The 23,574-nt window shown below is 35.0% G+C and overlaps 1 protein-coding gene across 7 annotated transcripts in view; it reads right to left on the bottom strand.

Moving 5' to 3' along the window:
• The window catches only part of LOC143237303 (WD repeat, SAM and U-box domain-containing protein 1-like), a 42,138-nt gene extending 25,615 nt beyond the window's left edge, over positions 1 to 16,523 (bottom strand). For 2 of the 7 annotated variants that reach the window (XM_076476396.1, XM_076476394.1), the window contains exons 1-5: positions 16,215 to 16,404; positions 7,844 to 8,162; positions 6,511 to 6,659; positions 5,693 to 5,892; positions 3,959 to 4,142 (exon numbers count right to left, since the gene is read on the bottom strand). In XM_076476396.1, the coding sequence (XP_076332511.1) occupies positions 3,959 to 4,142; positions 5,693 to 5,892; positions 6,511 to 6,659; positions 7,844 to 8,119 (809 nt within the window). In that variant the 5' untranslated portion in view covers positions 8,120 to 8,162; positions 16,215 to 16,404. Of the gene's footprint in view, positions 1 to 3,958; positions 4,143 to 5,692; positions 5,893 to 6,510; positions 6,660 to 7,843; positions 8,185 to 10,160; positions 10,246 to 16,214 lie in introns of all 7 variants that reach the window. The other 5 variants (XM_076476391.1, XM_076476390.1, XM_076476395.1 and 2 more) reach the window with 5 other exon arrangements.
• Between the last annotated feature and the right edge of the window lie 7,051 nt (positions 16,524 to 23,574).

Below are 23,574 nucleotides of genomic sequence, written 5' to 3'. Positions count from 1 at the left end.
AAACTTGTGAAAAAAAATGAAAACTGATAACAATTATTGTTTGTTTTAAAGCAAAGACACACTGTGCTGTCCACTGTGTCCATCATGGGGAATCGAACCCCAGCTTTTAGCATTGTAAATCCATAAACTTACTTCAGCCTCACTGCAGGACAACTGATAATAATAATAAATTTTAAAAATTTGACACCAAAGAATTTCACTTGTATCAATATAACACTGGTTATGTGATTAATTTTGCCTCCCATCTTACTGTATAACAAAAGGTGTTAATAATGATTAATATGCCCTAGTTATTTCAAAAGCTCAAAATTGATGCACCACATGGTTCACGCCACAGAAAGCTTGTCAGCAGGACATTTTCTATCAGTTGAACAACAGCAAAAAACCTTCCATCTGCACTGGTGCATTTCCATGTAAGATAGATGAAAGCAAGAAGATAACAGGGAGGTGACTTTAAATGTGAACCCAGATCTACTTGCCAATGACTGCAAAAAACCAGGTGTGAAGAAACAGGACTGAAGTTTGGGATATAAAGCAGGGAACTGAGGTTGATGAAGAAGGGAGAGAAACAGTAGAAGATAGATAGGTGGTGAAAGGAGTGGACAATGGAGCTAAAAAAAAACCAAGGTTGTGCTAGCCAATGGGGAGCAGTCAGAAAAACCCAACAAGGAGAAATGTGTACCAGAGAAATCACATGATGAAGCAATCAGATAGAAGGGTACACATAAAGGTATGTGTGAAACCAATCCTTGTTTAATGCATCAGCAGCCAAAGCCTGAGGATGTGACAGAAATAACCAAAAGAGGGGCAACCATGTATCAAGGCCCATGGTAAATGCATCAAATTGGTTAAAACTTCATCAAAGGAAAAGGTCTCTGAAAATGAGTGAATCGAATGACTACTTCATTAGACAGATTTGGCCAGGTGTGAAAGACAACTTGTGACTGGATTAAAAACACCTGGCACACGACATGTAATGAGCATGGACCCAGTATAGAAAGTCCAAGGTCTAAAAACAGAGATCTCTGGGCTGGGTACCCACATTTGTGGTTGATAAGAGCCACCATCATACAGCTGTGTAAATGAGCTACCACCACACTGTGATGGACAAAAGAAAGAAAATAATGCAATGCCCGATGAACTGTGAGAAGGTCAGGAAAAGAAATACATAAGGCAGTCATATCTGCAGTCCAACTGCTTAAAGTATTAAGGTGACTGTCCCAAACCCTCAGATCCTGAAGTGTAGCATCAGTGAGTAGATGTCTAATTAGGCCCAGTGAAGGAAGTTTCACACTTGGTAATATATGAGCTTAATCCAGCCACTACTGTAGACTGTCTCTCAGGGAAGGATAAAGGTAAATGGTGATAAAAGGGAATCCCATGCAAGGTTCCATAGTATGCAATGTCCACTGTAGAGATATCACATGGGCATGACTGAGACAGACTAAAATGGTCTAAAAAGACTACATCCCCAAAAGTGACAGTACCTTGTGAGTAATAAATGACCAAGTTGAGAGGGCACAATAAACTGAAATGTCTATGGAATGTAGATACAAAGGAGTGTGACTTATTTTGTGTAAAAGAAGACCCTCAAAGGCAAAGCATGGGTCAAAGGAAAGACCCCTTTACTTTAACCAAACAGCCAATTAGAGCTGCTATAGAAAGGTGGTGGCAAGTTTGAGTGGTCAATTCCTGCCTGGAAGGAGCTAAAAGGAGCCATACATCCATATAATAATGAAAATGTAACCCCAGAGCCTGAAAACAATGAGCAAATGCTCATACAATGAAACAAAACACCTACGAAGCCACAATAAGTCTGAAGGTAAATCACCCCAAGATGGACAAACTGAAGAGACTGATATAGAAGTGTTAGTGGGATATGGACGTAGGTAATAGAAATATCTATACCATCACTTACCACAGAGGTGAAAATGCTCATCTTAGGGTGAAAAAAGACACCATGGTGAACTTGTGGTGTGTGATGAAGTGGTTGAGGCAAGAACTCAATGACTGACCATCCATTCCTAGTTGTCTTGGGGACAACAAATGACAGGAAGATAATCCCCAAGAGGGATGGTTAACTTGTTCAAATGCTCAAAGCAAAGTAAATCCTGAACCACCTCTGACAAACACAGGTGTATCATGGGTTCTCAAGGAGGAGGAAAGGAAATGGGTAATGAGAGAAGGGGAAGTAAACTGGATAGTGAAACATTCTGCTCCCACAGGATCTGAACAGTCAGGGTAGACACTGGAACTGGTGATGACATGTGGTATTCCATTGAGGAAAACAACAAAACTAAGTACCCAGAAATGAAGTAATGGGGAAGTTTGGGGAAGAATAGGTGGTATATGAGGCTCCAGCTAGATAAATGGGCTACAAAATGGCTCAGTATTGTCAAGGACTGGATCAAAGAACTAAAAATTCTGAAAATGAGCAAGATGTAAGACCTTGAGATATAGGGAGGATAAAATGACTCAAGCCGAAACTGAGTCCCTACACAGAAAGTCCTATCATCAAAGAAACTATGCATATAAGGCCTGAGCTGAGGACAAATTACAGGCTAAAGTAAAAGAGAGAAAGTCAAGGGTGTAAGAATAAATCCTTCAGGATAACTGTGGAGATCCCCTGAGAGTTGAGATAAGGAAGAAAGATACCAGAGAATAGTATGTTTAAGAATAACAGCTAATTCAAAATTCATCTCCCAAAAAGAGGTTAAATGAAACCAAACAACTGCTGATCAAAAAATGTATAGTCTCCCCTGTGATAAGAAAGGGTGAAGTGATCAGAATTCCTTTAGATGTGACCAGCTAATCTCCTCAATAAATTGTGAGGTTAATGGAACATCAATAACATAATTATAAGGGGAGAGATGAAGTCAAACGGTGGGAGAATAGCATTTGTAGTAATGGAGGATGAAGTGAAAAAGAAATAAGTGACAGGAATAAAACAACACAAACCTGAAGCAGAAAATCCAAGGAGACTCAATTAGGCCTAGGAGAATCTCCAGGTTGGGAACAGGAATAACTGGCAATCTCTTGAGTCCAAAAAAGACAAACAAAGTCCTTGTCAACCAGCAATGGCTCAGAAGTTTCTGTAAGAGTCATGGCAAAATCCAGGAAGAAAGGATGGACTCGATAACATTTAACTTCCCAACACGACAGAAGATAAACTCATTATTGGGTCACCTACACCTTAGGGCCACAAAAAATACTTGTCTCTGTTGTAACCCCCAAAGTGGTAAGGTTAACTTAAGAAGTCAATGTACAGAAAAATTTTACTAAACTTGAGTTCTGAAATAGAGTGACATGAAATAACTGATAAATACAAAAAGAATCTGGTTAAACAAATCAAATGAAGTTTAAAATAACCCACTTTGAGAGGAAGACAATGTCAAACATGCAGCAATAAATCAATAAAAATTTCTGTCTTTGTACTCCTAAGCCTACATTTTTATGTTACAGGCCAAAGACATTAACCAGTTTAAGGATGTCACACAAGAACAGTAGGTCAACACTAACACAGTTGTTTTCTGATCTCATAGAAACACTGAGAAGCATACAATGCATGATCAACAGAGAAATTACTGCCTTAACTACTAGTACGTTAAGCTTAACCACTTTCAAAAAATTCAAATGATTCCCTGTACTAATAACTAATAACACAACCTGTTAAAATATTCTTTAGTATTAATATAAGAAAGGAATATTTTTGATAAATGCTTAAGCCCAACCAAGATTATGGTAACTCTGTCAATTTTTGGATTGCTATGATGATAATATTTAGAACAAACAGTTCCTTTATCTCCAGAGGCACTTTCACAGATAGAGCTGCTCATAAAAGTAATACTATTAGAAAGTGTTACATTTTCCGAAATGTAAAGAAATGTGGAATTCTATTCATTATTGATTAATACAAATTCATAGTAATATTTTTGCAAATGCTACTAGGTGATCTTACGCAGATGCCAGAAGGTTTCCATCTACTGAAAACTGGCAACACATAACATTAGCTGAATGCCCTTCCAGCTTCATAGAGTGAGTGATGGAACAATGCATCCCTGTTCTCACATGCCACAACTTCACTAGGTCATCATTTCCACATGTTGCCACAACATAGATGTTACATAGAGAATCACTTCCAGCTATGTCAAAAAAGAAAACATACACTTTTGAAGCTTAAACTTCACAGATTTAATTAATATTAATATTTTGTTACCCAGTCTCAATATACACATGCAAAACAACTATAACTACACATATCCTGTTTCAATAGAACATTCATATGTTCCATAATTTATATAGAATAACAAATTATGACCTACAATGTCGTACTTTCTTCATAGACATTTCAAATAAAATGAAGCTTCACAAATGTTACTGTTAAAACATGAATATTGATTACAGGCAGCACAAGTGATTGAAAGGTCTTATAATAAAGTTAAGAGTTAATAAAAATCAAGTAGTAACAACAAAATAATTATTATCTTCAGATTATTCATTTTATTTTGAACATGTAAAACAAAATGCCAACTGCAAGAATGTTCAGTTTTAAAGAAGGGCTGCATTAAGTTGCATGTTATGGCCAAACACAGAAGAAAATAAAAATATTTATACAAGTTAGAAGTTTTTAAATTGTACTTTTTAGATTATCTAATTTAAAATTATCCTCATGAATGAATGGAAAAGTTGTAGCTACATGTAGTCTCTGCTATTGTAACTAATGTATACTTTTTTGTGTTTAAGAAAAGGAAGTACTTTTATTTATTGCCAGCTTTCATATTATTGAAAATCTATTATTTATAAATGTGACAATGTACACAGTTTTACAATAAATTTAAGTATAATATCTTTAAACAAGGAAAGGATTAATAAGGATTGTGAGTCAACTAAACTTGTAAAATTCACATCAGTCCTCTAGTTGTTTTTCATAAACTATGACATATAAAAGGACTGAGAATTTTTGTTTTTTACATATATACATGAAGGTTTTACGTCCAAAGTAAGTACACATGAAAACCTATGTGCAAAAAACTATTTACAGTCTATACATGCTAATATTACATATATATATACATATATATAAACACACACACACACACCTGAAGTTCTACAAGAATAATATAAATAAAAATAAAGCCTATACTTTTTTAAAATTTAATGTTGTATATTTCAAGCTATCAGTATAAAAGAAAAACAAAATTCATCATTTTCCTTAAAATTGTGCTTACAAACTTTGACTAAGTCGGCTTAACACAAGTAATACATGACAATTTTCAGTCATAGTAAACGTTTTGTTGTATACATTTACTAAAATGTTACAAAACAATTATCAGTAAAAATTACAATCAAAAGAAGAAAAAATGTTTTTGTAACATTAACAAACTTTCAGTTTGTTTGTTGTTAAGCTACACAATAATAGAACTTGAAGATTTCACCTTTTTAAAAATATATAACTGATTCAAATAGATTTTTTCTCAAAAATCCGTATTGTACATTTATTGTGCATATAACATGTTTAAGGATTCAACATAAATTATTTTCACCAATTAACAGATATTTATTGCTTATCTCCTAAACTTCATAGCATTTTTTTTAAATCAAAAGATATGTCAAAACACCAGATGTAAATATTTTATCTATAAATTGAATGACTCATAATTGTGTGTTATGTATACCCTATAAAACAACACACCATTGGTTTTGTAGTTTGGACTAATATCACATCCAAGAACACCTAGATCATGTGCTTCAGGCCTAGTTTTCAAGCATTTTCCATGGCCAAAGCAAGCATCCCAAAGTTTCAGGTCTCCAGCACTTGACCCAGAAATTAAAAAGGAACTATCAGGTGTAAAGGCACATGCAGTGATCATGGCTTCATGTCCCACCAATTGTCTGTATAGATTACAAGATTAATGTTAGAAAATAAAAAAAAAAACAGCAAATGTAAATCATGTATCTATTATTTTTTATCAATGTTCATTATGAACAAATATTTAAATTATTGCTGCTATCCAGTAGACATAAGCAATCATCTCTTGTATCATTTAACATCTTACGTACATTAATTAACACTAGGTACATCTTTTAAATTTTATATGCTAATTGTTTATAAAACTTCAAATCACCGGAAACAATAATTATTTCCCATTAAATGTATGTTGTGACAGCTACATTGTACTTGTTTGCAAAGTCATACAATTTAAAAAAATTAAAACTCAGTCAAGTTGTATAAAACTGGTTAGTATACAACCACAAAGAATTGGCAAGAATGGGGACTAAAACAGTAGATGTAAGCTTTCAGTTTAGATTATAGTAGTGTAACATGTAATATAACATTATATTAGGCTTAGAGCATGTAACAGTTCCTTAGGCTACTTGATAAATTTAATAAAATGTATTAAAAAATAAGAATACAAAAAACAGAACCTTGTTACAATTTCAAGAACACATTCAATTAGTTTTATTATACTTATGAAAGTATAAAATGAGTACATACAGATTCACATTTACCTGATAATGGAACCAGTGCCAATATCCCACAAAAAAACCACATCATCGTCACCTCCACTAGCTAGCAGGGTAGAGGACGGAGAGAAACAGCACACTCGGATGGCTGCATTACCTCCTGGGTGCTTTAACTGAGCTATTTGTTCCCCTGTCTTTAAGAAAAAAAGGTGAAAAATAGCAGGTACATATTTTACTATATCATATCCTTAAAAAAGATACACTAACTCATTTTGATAAAAAGGTTAGAAAAAAACGACCTTTATATTCCAAAAATATTTATTTTAACAAATGTTCTACCTATTCAGCTTCATCAGAGTTAGTAGATACAATCATTTGATATTAGAATATCTGTTAAATTTAAACTATTTCCAATGTTTTACTTCTTGAGTATGATGTAACATGCAACTGACAATATATAAAATTATAATTGTTTCATTATTGTTCTGATATTACAGTATACTTACAATAATAACTATACAGCTATAAAGGAAAAATATATTACTTATAATTATTACTTATATGAATTATAAAAATAATGAAAATTACAATATGTTAATTAATGAAAACAAAGGAAAAACAAAGATTTTAAAGAGAGAAAATATATGCAATCTATACTCGTTAACAAAAACAAAATCCAAACATGGACTGAGAAAATGGGTGGTACATATAACTAAGCCACCATTTGGAAAACAAAGCATCCATACCAGTACACTTGACACTGTTACTTTCAGTTTAACACTTGTGTACTCTGGTTTATCACTCAGCTCTACAATTTCTTTTTAATGTTGTTGGTAAACTTCGTATCCTTTGCAACTTTGAATTTTTGTTTCTTAGCAGCATCTATTTTCCATTTATTTGTTTTTATGAATTTCAATCAAATAACAACTTATATCTCTAGAAAGTAACCTTATTAGCTACAATAGTTCCATTAGGAGCTATTAATTTCAAAATGTAAATTTATCCATTGTACACTCACTGCACATTTTAAAGGTACATTAAAAATTCTTCTTGGTATCAACTTTAGTGTGGCTGTATTTTTCTGGGTCATTAAGTGTGTGTTTTTCTTTAATGACTTAGTAGTAAATAGCAAATTATTACTTTATAAGTTACTGATTCCAAACCTCAAAGAAAATGCATAAATACAAACAGGTAAAATAATACTAGCATATATAAGAGTTGTGATTTTACATGTATTATTTTTTAATAAGGTAAAAGTTTTATGTTACAGAGAATAAACATTTGACATTCCAAAATGAAGATTCTGTGAAATTACTACTTGTGACGTCCAGATCAGATATATATACATTCTGAATACCAGCATAAATCTGTTTCATACCTGTGCATTCCACAGTATAACAGTACCATCTATAGAACAGGATGCAAGCAATGTTCCAGAAGGGGAAAAGCGTACACAATTTACACCATATGTATGACTGACTAAAGGAGAGTGTAAACACTCCACAAATTTTCCCTGACCATCTTGTTCATAAAGTCTTACAGTCTTGTCATTTGAGCCTGTTACCAAAGTGCGCCCAAAGAAATCACACCAAGTGACATCACTTGTATGGCCACCCAAACTTTGTAAAAAGGAAGCTTTTATCTTAGACATCATTCTTTGTTCCTAGGACGGCATTTGTTTTTACTTGTCCTGGTTCCTTTTAACAGAAACAGAAAATACTTCGGAAGATATAAAAATATAAACAATTTTAATAATGAATAATATATTTATGTTTCACCTCACACTAAAAATTATTTTTGCAAGTGACTTTACCAAAAGTTACAGTACTTGAAAAATGAAAAAAAAACACTTCACCATAACCAGGTTATTTTTTGGATGATATTATAACATATTACTTTACTCTATCAACATATGAAATACATTCTTATGAAAGAAAAATTTAAAAATAATTACAATAAAAAATTAATTTTAATTTTTTGGGTACCTATGACAAATCATTTATTAATTAATAAAATGAAACATAAATTGTAAAAATAAGATAATTTTCTATCAAGTATCCAAGCTTTTGTACAAAAAACATACTTCTTATTTAAGGCATGAATATAAATTATTATATATTCCTTTTTAAAAGTACTGTGCAACTTTAATCACATATGTAACAGAAATTTTGGTATCTAATGAAACACCTATAACAAATTCAATTTTTTGCTAACAAATTTATAGCACATCAAATATACACTACACATCTACAGGCACCTCACTTTCTAAACAAATCATATCAGATCCTGGATTCTTTTGTTTCTAAGGTACAACATTACTTTTTGTTTCATAGATCCATCATTACTGCTATAATTCTTTAGAAATTCTGTTACTCTTAATTCCCTAATCAGTTCATGCACATCTTTAATTTAAAATTCTTTTGGCTTGATAACCAGAGCAAAGGTAAATTCCCTGTTAAGAAATTTAATTTCCTCTCTCAAACTTTTTGCAATGGGATTGGTTTAATATACACAAGTTCATCTACACTCTTGCACACGTTAAGTATTTGCACTATAACTATACAGCACGTGTATCTTCACAAAATGTATACCAAATATCTGATTTCTTATTGAAATATTTAAATGAAAGGTATGTTTGTTAAAACAGTCTGTTTCATTGCTGGTCTGAGTGCAAAGTGATTTCACATTGTGATTAAAAAAATATTTTGTCCCAAAAGTCTCAAATATTATTTGGATAATCTTAAAAACCTCCAAGATACATTTCAAATGTTTGTTTCTAGTAAGACATTATATTTTATGTATTTTCTACACTCAAACTATGTAGGCTTTGTCATTTGAACAACCTCATAAATATTATAAAAACATTAGGAAATAAATATAAATTATGCTTTTATCATGCTAGGATGACTACATATTTAAACACAAATGTTCAGTCTAAGTAACTTAAGTTTCATAACACTATATATTTACATATATACTTATTACTTCTTATACTGACCTTCCAGTCGTACCTAGCTGACATCATATAGCTTGCATTAAGGTGGTGCAAGTGTACTAATGTTATGTATCTACTAATATAAAACTGACCTCTAGTCTTCCCTGTCTCAACTGTGTTTTAGTAAACGAGTATTTTATAACATGCAGTCACTGTGTAGTTTTGTAATCATATTTTATTCAGTCTATTTCAAGCCAGCAACTGATAGCAGTGTTTAGAAACAAAATAAGAAGGGTCCAGGCCTGTATTGATGCTAATGGGGGTCACTTTCAACATTGTTTATAATTGTCATTCATATTTACCTCCTGTATTCTATATTGAAACATGTCTGTTAATAAATATCCAAGTGCACAGTGACTTTCTGAACACCCTGTATATATGTATATAGATTACTGTTTAGAAATAAATTATTAAACTTATTATTTCTTTAAATATAGAACAATAAATCAAGAAGTAAAGCAAACAATCATCTATTCTTGCTATGACCTTTGTATCTGGTCGCTAACTCTTTTAAAATTTTGCATGTGGAGGATATAAAACAATTTTTTTAGGTTATATATATAAAGTTGAATAACCAAAAAATCCTAAATAACTATACTGCTACCATACAATTTCACTATAATTTATTAAGCTTAGTAACTAGCATCTATTTAGATTTTAAAAAGTATGAAACTTTGAGCAGATTAAATACTATACTTACCTCACTGATATCTTGGATCAAAAGAATGTTGTAGCTTTTTCAAAGATTAAAATGGCATGGAAAACCTCCCTGTGGACATTCTAAGCTGTTGATTGGTTATTCACATATCATATATTGAAGTAAATGTATATAAAAAACCATTTCAAAAAATGTAGAGATGAACAGGGCCACTGCATTTGATTTAGTACATAAGCCATATTCCAACAAAATAAAAAGATACAAGGTTCTTATTTTAGATTTTATCTTGATAATATTAGTAGTCTGAGTTCCTAATTTAAATGACACTACAGAGTCAGTATTTTGATATTATAAACGTCTAATTTTAAACAGTGCTGCATTCAACATATCACGACTCACTAAAATCTGTATTTCGATGTGTTTAATATTTACTTTTAAGTTAAGAAATTAACTCATACATAATATTAAAGTTTGAATTAAAATTTACAATTTGATTTCAAATTTATTGACATAAATTCATAAAATAGTGGTTCAATAAAATATTGAATGTAACTCGACAAATGAGATATGGCCTTTGACCTTTCATCCAACACGAAAGGGTTAACAAAGATCGTGAACCAAATTAAAAACATATTCATCTTTTTTATAATCTAGTAGGTACAAGAGTAGGTGAAAAACCTTCAGACTATATAAGTAATGTAAGCAAAAAGCAGTGAGAGATGTCCATATACTAGTTCACACATTTCTAATATAGGCAATTCAATCAGACAGCTAAAAACATAGAACTGTGGCAAGATGTGATTTGCAAATGTGTCCTCCCTATAAAGATAGTCTAAAATAAGCAATACAAATCAATTTGCAAAGCCACCTTGTAAGGACAATTGGGGATTTCTATCATCTCGAAAAGAGTCAGTACAAGTCACATAGCACTTCAGGGCCCCGACAGAACATACAAAAATATCAGGGACAAACCAGTTGTAGAGGTGAGAAAAAGCTGGCATGAATTGATATGAAGGATTTATCCTTTTCCCTGACTGCCAGAGTCTCAGGAAGGAATGACCTATCAGGGTATAGCAAGACATAAGTGGAGTGATAAAAGAGTCCTGTGCATATGCAATAATTAAGGGCCATTGTTTGTCAATGGAGAGACTGAAACATATAAAGAGCCAACTGCAAAAGTTAAATCCCAATGTTATGCAAAGGACAGTGTGACTTCTGTGCACAAAATTTGAGATTCAGAATGCCTGGGACGAGAACGTCAGATCTAGATTGGCACAACTGTAGATACTGTAATAGAGGAGATCATGGGTTAACTGGCCAATCCAGGGCTACTAACAGCACACAGAAAAGAGTCAATTGTATCATAGCCAGAAATCTGGATAACAAATAAACTGGAGGAGGAGAGGCAAAGAGGTGCAATCCTATCAATCTTGACTGAATGTATCTATCACCTAAGCTCAATGATGAAGTACTAGAAACCAATTCACTTGTAGTTGAGAATTCTAATTAGTGGCAAATACATCAATCATCAGTCCCAAACTGAGACCAAATCCACCAGAAAACCAAATATCCATTTGGTCAGAAGAATTTGGTTGGGCCAAGACAGATGATCTGTTAAATTTTTCACCCCACAAATCATGGCAATCAAGGAAGCTGATACGATGGGACCAAGCCCAATAGAGAATATCAAAAATTCAAAAACAAATATCCTGAGAATGCATGCTCCCTTGTCAGAAAACATAAGATACCATCATGGAAGTCTAGGTATGAAGTATGATGAATTTCCTCTTCAATAGAGTTAGGCCTTAAACTATTGCCTGTTGGACAACAGGATGTTCTAAAATATTGATGTGGAAGGAAGTTTCATCATCCATCCATAGATCCTGGAATTCCTGAGTTTTGATAATGCACTCCATCCCTAAAGTGAAGCACCTGTGAAGAGATGAATTTTAGGACAAGGGGGCAGTATAGAAACACTGATGGTAGTATTGGTCTAATTGAACCACCACTTGAGATCCAATATATTGGTCCTGAGTAAGGAGAGTGGATAATTTGGTGGATTGTAGTTAATGATCAATTAATCACTCAGCAACCATTAAGGGGTTGCATGTATGCTCATCCCAAAGGAATTAGAGATTTAAGGGATGCTCACATTCCCAAATGAGAGAGAGAAAACCATCTGTGTAGTAAGAGATGCAAGAGCCTAACATCCTGTTCCATAGCCTGAAGCGAGTCAGCTGATCCAGACTGGCCTTGTGAAAAGTTGACTGAGCAAATGAAGGCACTTGAAAAAACAAGTCCAAATTCTCTCCAGGGTCCTGGATCATTGACAAAAGAAGCCTCAAAATCCCTCCCTAGCAGAATATATATTTTAATCTCACAATGTATCAGATCATGGATGATAACAGATAGAATATGGGGAAGTTTGGTTAGCCTCCATGCTGGAAACAATAATCTGAAAATGCAAGCTTGAAAACAGTTTGTCATACAATAAAATGGATTTTTTTTATTTTTTAGAATTAAAATATAACTATGAAAATTAACTAGGTGGTGTGAAAATCACAAATGAGAACTCTGACTATCTCAGCACTTCTTGAAAAAAATCCAAGCTGTAACATTTTGTTGAGGAAAAGTGATAAAATCACTGAAGAAATCCTGGAAATCAAGCAAAAGATACAAGCATCAGCAGAAGTATGTTTTGGAAATAGATTTTTTTTTTTTGGTTTATCTATTATTTTTCTATTCATTCTTCAAGTTTCCATTGTTTATCTGTCTTTTTATTTCTATATCTAATGTCCTTTTTCATATTAAGTTTCCAGCTTCTTTATTTTCATATTTTCTTATCGTTAAAATACATTTTTTTCTCATACTTCTACATTTTTACTGATTTCATTCCTTGTTTTCTTCTTCAAATTCCTTTGATTTTTCTGATTGTTTGAATTTATACACTTTTCTTCTTTCTGGATATAGTCGACCCAAATCCATTTGTTTATAAAACCAAACTTTTGTTTTCTTCCAAATCTACTCACTAAGTTTTTTCTTTGATACAAAATCACTTCAGTATTTTATTAGAGAGAGATTGTTGTTGTTTATTAAATGTCTTAAAAATTACTATTGCTGGAGAATTAATTTTTGTAAGTTTAATCCTTTGATTGTGTCATTAAATTATAGATGGGTTCTCAAAAATAGTGTCAATTAAAAAGTAACAAATGAAAATTAGAATTTGACCCTTTTTAGTACCCAACAGTTGTACTTTTGCTTGGTGATGTGTGGACACACCGTATTAATGTGAGAAACTCAAGTATGTATGAGTATCCCAAATTGTACACTATAAGGAAAAGGTTTTGTGACACCATGAGGTATATCAGCTTATCTCACCAAATGTCAAATAAAATCAAATCTGATGAGAGCATCTGAAGCATCTAACTGGTCCTCTGCTAATCCTTACAGAATTTCTCTTTCAATTCTGGTAGTTTCTATTTCTAGACAATGAGGAATATATTGCTTATACTTAGACACAGAAATATTTATACAATGGCTAAATTTATGTGATATGATAGGTGGTTCGGTTCTTCTTGGAGGCCTTCAATCAAGAGTCTGTTTAATTTATTTGCTTACTGTTTTCTTGAATACATTAGTTTTATTTAACTTTTTCTTTAGGTATTGTCTGTTTTCTTGAAATATATTTTCAATACTCTTTCCATATACATATACATTATTTTTCATAATTTTCATTATGTTGCTTAACATTTCTTATAGTTTATTGTACTTTTAGAAACACGGCTCATTTTCTTTTCTACCTCTATTCAGAGTTTATAATGGATCATTTAATTCTTATAGGAAATTAGTTAGCAGGTTTTTCAAGTTTGTTAAGAAATCTTTATTTTTGTCTTGTAAACATAGGGTTTAAAACACATAAATATTTAATGTAAAAAAATTTGTGAAATTTTACATTGTAGACTAGGTCTGGAAAGAAAGAGTGTTACTTTAGAAACTGAAGAGATCTGAAAGTTACAAAACTGGTATTTATGTTTTTATGTATGTCAGAAACTACACTTCAGTAGTACACAAAGTAATGTAAATACATGGGTGTGTTGAGCTAAAGATTCTTCTGACGTAGGTGTCAATAAGTTGCAAATACAATGTTCAATAGCCTCGACATCAATAAATTACAAACACAAAATAAATTAATAATATTATCCACACTAAATAGCCATTTGTATAACAATAAGCCCCTCTTCAAGAGAAATACTTGCAATATTTTGTTCACTATACACAGACTGTTTTTAGCTCACACACTAAGTCTTCTCATGCAGTCTATACAAACATCTGTAGTTCCTTTGTAAATATCTTCTCACATACGGCATTCAACAGAGATTCACCTCGACAGGATACTTTGTCTTTATCTTGTTCTCATGTTGCCTGGGGTCTGTACTTCCTAATCTTAGGCCTAGTAGGTTCTTATCTTCTATAACAAAGTCATTGTCTTCAGATTAAGCTCTGTGACAACCATATATGAAATGCCCATCTGTAAATCAACAGCTGCACTTATAAGGTCTTCTTCTATCTCAAAGTATCTCTCAACAAACTGCTGCAGTAAACCATGATTGTTCCATTAACTTTCATTTTACAGTGCATTCTGTGGACCACTTCCTGTACTGTAAAATGTCCTTTCCACTGCTGGTGAGTTTATTGTTGGCTGTGAATAGAACAACTAAAACCTTCTGTCCAATGTATGTTTCCATGACAACCACACCTACAATGTCCATCTGTACGTTAGTAGCTGCACCCATATGGTCTTCTTTTTTCTCAAAATATCTTTTCAACAGACTGGCATGGTAGACCATGACTGTTCCATTAACTTTCACTTGACAGTGCATTCTGTTGATCATCTCCTGTACTGTGAAAGACCCCTTTCAACTGTTGTGTGAGTTTGTTGTTAGCTCACTCTGAAATGTTGACTCGTGGCTTTCTTGTTATGGAAACAATGTTCTGTACTTTAACTAAATTGCTAATACCCATACCAGCAATCTTTAGAATACATTTTTACTTCAAGTGAGGTATGCATCATCACAGATGATACACTGCTTTAACAACAGTTTTCTTCATGCTGTCAGACTCACATCTGCCAGTCATGAAATCAATGTGAATACAAAATATCTCTTTTACTTTAATAGGTTGTTGTTGTTGTTTTTGAATTTTGCACAAAGCTACTCGAGGGCTATCTGTGCTAGCCATCCCTAATTTAGCAGTGTAAGACTAGAGGGAAGGCAGCTAGTCATCACCACCCAATGCCAACTCTTGGGCTACTCTTTTACCAACAAATAGTGGGATTGGCCGTCACATTATAATGCCCCTATGGCTGAAAGGGCGAGCATGTTTGGCGGGACGGGGATGCAAACCCGTGACCCTCAGATAACGAGTCGCTTGCCTTAACATGCTTAGCTATGCTGGGCCTACTTTAATAGGTAAATATACTAGTTAATACTTCATTTTTAACATTTGGTTACGACCATTTTAATTTGGGTTACTAATATAATATAAATCCATGCATATAGGTTTTAAGCTGAAGTATTTTTCTAGGGTTACATTTCATCTTGTCATAAGAATCATGCAATAACTTACTCCTAGGTTGTCAGAAAAGTAACTTTATTTGCATAGCTCTATTAAGCAGTTCATGTGGTGTGAGAGGTCATTTTTACAGGTACATTTATTAACTGTTTTTTGGTTTATTATTAACTAAATAATTCAAATTGCAATGTAAGTCTACTAATTTTTTACTGTTGAATCTAAATGTAATTTTTCTAATCATTTTCGCTATTTAATATTCAGCGAAACCTGCTACTAAAAGTACAAGAACTTGAGAATAAAAGTAAAGAACACTAACGTTTATAGTGTAGTTTAATATTACTATTAATAAGACCATATTATTATTAATTATGATTAACATTTTTTTTCTTGTTAGTTGTTATGCAATTCTAAGACTAATATTCTTACAAACTATATCACTGATAGATAAACACCAAACAACTGAAATGTTTCTATTATTATTGGCCAATAACGAAACACACTAACTGATTAAGCTTAAGGTACAACCTGTTACGTTGTGCTATTCACGTAGGCGTATATTTTTCTTTTTATTTATTACACGGGTTACTGACAAACTAATAATTCAAACTTAAGAAGTTTATTTTAGTTTCAACAAATGCAAGAAAATCTAATAATGTTGCACGAACATTAATTTCAGATAGGTTAAGCTAATTTCTGTAAACTTTACTTACACATTAACTCACATTGTCACCTGACATTTCTTTTTCACAATACTAGTTATTGACAGAACAAAGTTCGTGTCAATAACTATTCTATTAAAATCCTATCAAAAAGATATGTCCCCTCTCTTGGTTGTTTAACGTTTATTGGCACAAAACAGCTGGGCTACGGTGCCAGACAATCGGTAAAAAGGTAAGCAAGTAAAATCGCTAAAATATGTAAAAAGGAATCATGCTAAAACGAAACATAATCCAATTTTCAAATTAAAATCTTAGATAGAGTTTAAAATAGTAATAGCCCTTAAAAATTTTAATACACAACTGAGGTGAACAGTGTCACTATCGCCAATGACACTGGCAAACGTGAAGTGATGAACCCATGGTAAAAATATGTTTAAAATGGTTCTGTCGCTATCTATCAGAACAGTAAAATGTGTGTTATTGAGACTTCAGTGTCACACAGACGACTTATTTGTGCATCAGCACCAGATAAAAGAAAGCAATGAGTTAAAAACTGTGACTAGTGTGTAGCCTAGCCAGAACAACTTCCTCCTTCCGATTCTTACGGAAGCAAGACGGGCAAAATGCAATAGAAGATTTGGCCTGGAAAAGCTTGTTATCACGTTGCTCACTTCAAGTCAACTGCCGACTGACACGGAACTGGGCCTTGAATACAAGACCGTAGTCTGTGTATGAGACAGGCACAGCGGTGATAGTACCAGAGGAGACAGACTTAGCTGTGATGTCAGTAAGTTCGTTCCCGCGAAAACCGATATCGCCTGGTATTCAGAAAAACAGGATAGCAGTAGATGATAGAGAAATGGGCCAGTCGGTTTTGAATATCGATGAGAATGGTGTGAGAACTAAGGTGAAGCGATTCCAGGGCCAAGAGAGAGCTAAGCAAGTCAGTATAAATAGTACAGTTCGTGTACTGCATAGCTTCTATGTAATCCAGGGTAAGAGAAATGGCATACATATCGGCAGTGAACACAGAGACTGTAGAGGAAATTTTGTGTGCAACAACTGAATCACAACAAACCATAGCAGAGCTCACAAAGTCACCTGATTTCGAACCATCCATACAAATGGAAATTAAAGGATGTTTTGAAAGATGTTTGGCAATCAGAAGGCGATACTTTCAATCGGGAGTATCCACCTTTTCCAGATGACTTAAAGAAAGGTTACATTTGGCGATTGTAATTAGCAATGGTGGGATGGGCTGATCAATGGATATAGCTATGTTATCCAAGGATAGACCTCATTCATCCAACTGAAACTGGACATGAAGGCGAAAAGGAACAATGGGAGACCATCTATTCTGAAAAAGCTTGGCATACTGAAGAAGAAAAACGCAACCCCAGGTGGAATGCTTTGATAAAGATAAAAATTTTGAAGCTTACAGTAAAGACAGTTTTAAATTCTGAAGGTATATAGGACATTCATGAGACTCATTGTACCAACTCTGGACTGGATAAGTGCAGAAGCCCCCTCTGCAGAGTCAACAGCCCCTGATGGTGAATAGGTTCCAACATCTTCAAGGTCGAGGTCCTGGGCAGAGCCATAAACCAGAGACACATAGTCCAGTTTTGATCAAATAAGAGCACGATAGATTTTTAGCATAGAACATCAATCTGCTCCCAAAGATGTGGAAGAGAGGACGCGGAGGATGTTCAGTGTCCTTGTATATTTGACATGTAGCTGCTTGATATGTGGAATAAAGGTCAGCTTATGGTCAAAGATAAGTCACAAGAACTTTGCCTCAGGAACCACGGGAAGAACAACTTCTCCGATACAGTTTTGGATTGAGAAAAGGTAAAACCATTTGCTGTGGTCTACTTCAGTAAGCGATTGAACGTAGTATATAGCTACCTTTCAATAAATCTCATGACTTACAGAAAACGTGGAAGTCATCGATATAGAGTCTGTTTGCAACTGTATGGGGAGTTGTCTACTGATGGTATTAATCTTTATGATAAAAAGTATAACACTTAAGACACAGCCCTGAGGGACTCCAAGTTCCTCTGGAAAAGAACAGGAAACTGTCGAACCCACACGGACTTGGAATCGGCAGCTCATTAAAATGTTTAATGTATCATAAGCTTTCTCAAGGTAAAAAATACAGAAAGAAGATGTTGTTGCTTGAGAAAGGCGTTCTTGATTGACGTTTCATGTCGAATCAGGTGGTCCATGGTGAAGCACTGTCATTGGAACCCACACTGAGTGGGTGAGAAGAGACTGATTTGAAGAACAAAACAAGACGAGCATTAACTACCCTCTCTAAGATCTTACAGAAACAGCTCGTCAAAGCAATTGGACGGTAGTTTGTAGAAATCTTGGGATTCTTCCCAAGCTTAGGAAAAGGGAGTATAATAGCATGGCATCAAACATCAGGAAAACATTTTCCTGCCAGATATGGTTAAATACAACCAGAATAATAGCAAGAGAGACAGGAGAAAGATGGCACAGTATCTCTTAAGGAATATCATTGGGTCCAACATATATAATGCCAAATCAATGAATTCCATCAGTGTAAAGAAGCGATTATGATCATATAGACGATCAGCCCCAAAGGAGAGAGGTGATCACTCTGCCCATTTCTTGATGGAGGAAGGTGGGGAACGAAGCAGAAGCGTTGCGCTAGATGTACGAGGAAAGCTTTTGCCAAGAGTATTGACAATGCTCTGAGCATCAGCAACGTCCTGGCTATCAGAGAGTAAGATTGAAAGGAGCAGAAGTATACTGTTCACTAACTTTTTAAATCTTGTCCCATATGACTTTGGAACTGTTGATAAAAGAGATGTATTTAATCCAAGATTCCTTCTGGCTTTGACGTCTGACTTGCCGAGCATGTGCACGGGTCTGCTGAAATGCAATTTAAAAGTGTGGGAAACCTATGAAAGATATCTTAAGTCTGTTTGTGAGCTTTCCTTGCAATGTGGCAGGCAGGATTCTACCAAGGCCGAGGATACTGTGGGAAACGTATCGAGGTTTTAAGAATACACTGAGCAGCTGCATGGTCAATACAGTCACTCACTGTTACCATGCAATCGTTTATCGATGGTTTACAGACGATAGCAGGATAAAGTTCTGAGAGAACAATGAAAGAGGGCCAGTTGTCCTGGTCCTACTTTCATCGAGACATGCGGGTCAGGTGGCCTCGACCATGGCCAGTCTCTCTTAAAATGATAGTAAAATGATCACTGCCCTGTGGGTTACTTTTAACCTTTTAAGAAAAGTAAGAGAAAAGTGAAGGAGAGTAGATAGAAGGATCAATAGCAGTAAAATACAAAAGCAAATGAAAATAAGTATAAGAATTAGTATTGAAGAGAGATAGGTTGTGACCCAAGAGCATATACTATATGGAAAGACCCCTTCCATCAATATCAACAGAGGGGATTATGTTCATTAAAATCCCCCAGGAGTAAAAAGGGAAACAGTAACTGCTTAATGAAAGCATCAAGGTCTGACTGATCATAGGTCTTTTCAGGAGCCAGGCAGAGAGAACAAATAATGATGGTATGACCCAATGATGCACTGATGGCTACAGCCTCCAAAGGTATATCAAGTGGGAAAGAGAGGGTGGGCATATGTTGGTCAGTCAGCACTGTCATTCCACCATGCACTCGTCCATCACATAACCTGTCATTGCTGTACAAAGAAAACTGCCAAGGGGTGACTGTATTGACAGATTTCAGAAACATTTCCTGTAATGGCATGGTAAGAATCAATCAAATCCTTAATGCCATCTATATTTGAACAAAAACCCCGATAATTTCACTGAATCCGAGTGGCCATTTTTATTTACATGGAGGAGAACGTGACGGGGAGCCCTTCTATTTTCGACCACATTTTTATTATTGGACAAAGGTCTAGCAACCTTCATGAATCCTGCCCTGTGTCAAGTAGACAGGTCTCTCTGTCTGTAGACAAAGATTCCAGCGATTGAGGGCGTGAACGAATGGTCGTTTTACCTCTTGAGGGTGCAGAAGAGGATGGACCCAAGAAAACATTCGAAGCCAAAGGAAGTGGAACAAGGCAGTTACTGGAAGGAGTGGCAGATATAGAGATAGAAGTAGACGTAGATTCGTCAAATCTTTTAATCGTGGATGGCAAAAGATTCTTCAGATGTTTTGCAAATGACTCTGTTAAAGGCACAGAGAGATCTGTCTCCACTCCTACTGTGGCAGTGGAATGGGGTGCAGCAACATATATCCGAGATGGAGTTAGAGACAATAATTTCCGAGCCTCTGGGTAGAATATATTATTTATAGTCCTGAAGCTTTGCGCCTCGTTCTCCTCCAGAGGCGTAGATCCTGGGGGGATGGGGGATACATCCCCCATTCATTTTAGGTGGGGGTATGGTGCATACAGTCATCTCCCCCTTAAGTTGGGTCTGTTAAATTGTTTTATTGCATCACAGGCCTACAAATTGTGTGTTTGTTCTTGTGATTCTTGTGTTCTTACCAATCAAATTACATGATTAGGCCTAGATATAGGCTTTTTCAATAGCCGAAATGTACATCTTTAATATAGGCGTGCTTCTAAGCTTTTCGATCTAAGTGATAGTTCGTAAGTATCAGTCATTAGGCCTAAGTATACATGCAAGGCTTGCAAGCACCATTACAGAATCTACCTACGTCTTGTACGTAGTGTAAGATTAAGTAAAATTTTCATCACAACAGATTGAACACAGCATGAAATTCAAAAATATTACTCCAAAGCGTAAACTCCTGTGATCTAGATCTGGCAGGCCATTTGTATCTTGTAACTGCATCAATCTTATGTATATATTGTGCGATTTTCCTACGCCATTTGTTCTTATGCATGTCTAGCCAGTTTTATTGTCGAACGCCTTACTCTCCTTAGCTGCCGAAGCCATTGACCATAGTGACATTTAGTGTACAGTTAACGACAGGTTCGGGCTACTCGGATCCAGACTCGCCCTACATCACCCTCATCCTCTCCCTTTAGTCTGAGCCTCGATTTTACAACAGGGCTCATTAGACCTGTGTTTGTAGCCCTCATTGATCCATGAAATTTCAGATTATCACCGCCCTCTAATAAAGTGCTGGTGCTTTATGGTAAAGGAACAATATATTCTCTTATCATAGATAGTAAAATTATTGTATTTTCTTGTATAATTAGAACAAAAAAGGAGCGATTTCGACGGCCTGAAGCCTCTACTCGAATTGTATTGCTAGTTTTTGTTTAGGTGTTTTTATTTAATAGACGTGCTAATATACATTATATCACAACGTGTTTGCCTTTTGATGAGCTTTAACAGGAATATAATATATTTGTGATTGTTTAAGTATTTTTCGAGAAACTTGCAATTACTTGTGTTTTAACTAGCACACATTATTGTCTCAGCGATGCCCAGGCGGTCAGTCGGCTCGGTAGTCACTGTGAGGTTCGCGCATTCAACTTAAATACATTATACAGTTCAGTCCTACTTCCATTCTGTTCTATCTTCCTTCGTTGTACGTTAGAGTTTTTCAACAAAGACTGTATTTTAGTCTGTTGAGTCATCTTGGAAACAGATTTCAATTATGACAGGCAAGCGTCTGAAACTTTCCGATGTTAGATAGTTCTGCAAGCCAGTTATTAGTACTACAAGTGGCAATGCAGATGCAGATAATTCAACAACCTCAAGTAAAGGAATAGAAACTGCCATACAGAGGAAATACCATGTTCATCAGAGGACGAGTCTGAAAATGCTTGTGCAACTATTGCACATCATGAACCACCAGATAGTTGTGAAACACGTTTGTGCAGTAATGAAAAATCTGACACTCCACAGATACAGTGTAGAAAGCCAACTCATTCAGACACAATTAATTCCACGACAGAAAGCAAAATCTCAAAATATTAACTTCCAGGGCAAGTGGTTTGATGAGTTCCCATGGCTACACTTCGACAATCAGACTCAAAAAGACATATGCTTTCATTGTGCCAAGGCGGAAAATAGAGGCCTTTTTACAGGGAAATTGGAGAGGCCAGTGGAGTATAGCTTCATATCCACCAGTTTTTGCAACTGGAAAAAGGCAAAACAGAAATTCAACAAACACCAATCCTCCTCTCAGCACAGATTCGCTATATCTTCAGAAGGTTCACTTGATGTAACTCCAGTGACTGTCCAGCTACAGGATGGAAAAAAGAAACAGCAGGAAGAATGCAAAAGAAGTCTAGCCAAAATATTCAGAAGCTTACGTTTCTTACTTTGTCAAGGTTTAGCATTACGTGGACATACTGATACGGAGGGGAACTTTCTGCAGTTAATGAAGCTCCTGGAAAAGGAAGATCCTGAGTTGACGGCCTACTTGGTAAAGAAAACCACATTCACATCACCCCAGGCTCAGAATGAAATAATGGAAATGTTCAGCCATCAAATACTGAAGAACGTAGCACAAGAAGTGCAGCAAAGTAAAATCTTTGCATTAACAGGCTAAGACATTAGGACAAGTCAGATGTTATAGGTGCCAAGAGGAAGCAATATGTGTACGATACGTAGATGAGAACCTTGACGTCAATGAGACATTTCTTGGTTTGTACAGTGTTTCCAATACAACTGGTGAAACAATATCCTCGACTATACTTGATGTACTGACTAGACTCAATTTACCACTGTCAGGATTAAGAGCACAAACTTATGATGGAGCCGCTAACATGAGTGGTGCGTACAGTGGATGCCAGGTAAAAATAAAAGAGAAGCAACCGTTAGCTTTGTTTTTTCACTGCGGAGCACACAAGGCTAATTTAATAACGCAACATGCAGTTGAAGCTTGTGAATATGTTCGAGATTCTATCCAGTGGGTACATGAACTTGGTGTCTTGCTTCAGAGGTCAGGAAAATACAAGACAGTCTTTGAAAATATTGTATCGTCAGACAGCCACAATGGTCCAGTTAAATACATCTGCCCACTATGTCCAACACACTGGTTGTGTCGGCTATCTGCAATTACATGTGCTAATGATCACTACAGTGACATTGTTGATTCTTTGTCTGAATTAGCAAATGAAAAATCAGATGTAGCAGTGAAAGCACGAGGTCTGCTAGACAGATTTGACAAAGGAAAGACAGTTTTAGGATTGTTGATGGCTCAGCATCCATTAGCTGCATTAGAGGAACTAAACCGTGCATTCCAAGCAAAATCAGCGACAGTATCTGGCATGATTGAAGCATCTGC

The sequence above is a fragment of the Tachypleus tridentatus genome, chromosome 13 (assembly GCF_004210375.1).
Source record: "Tachypleus tridentatus isolate NWPU-2018 chromosome 13, ASM421037v1, whole genome shotgun sequence".
Classification (NCBI taxonomy): Eukaryota; Metazoa; Arthropoda; class Merostomata; order Xiphosura; family Limulidae; genus Tachypleus; species Tachypleus tridentatus.
This window is presented reverse-complemented; position numbering and strand designations above follow the sequence as displayed.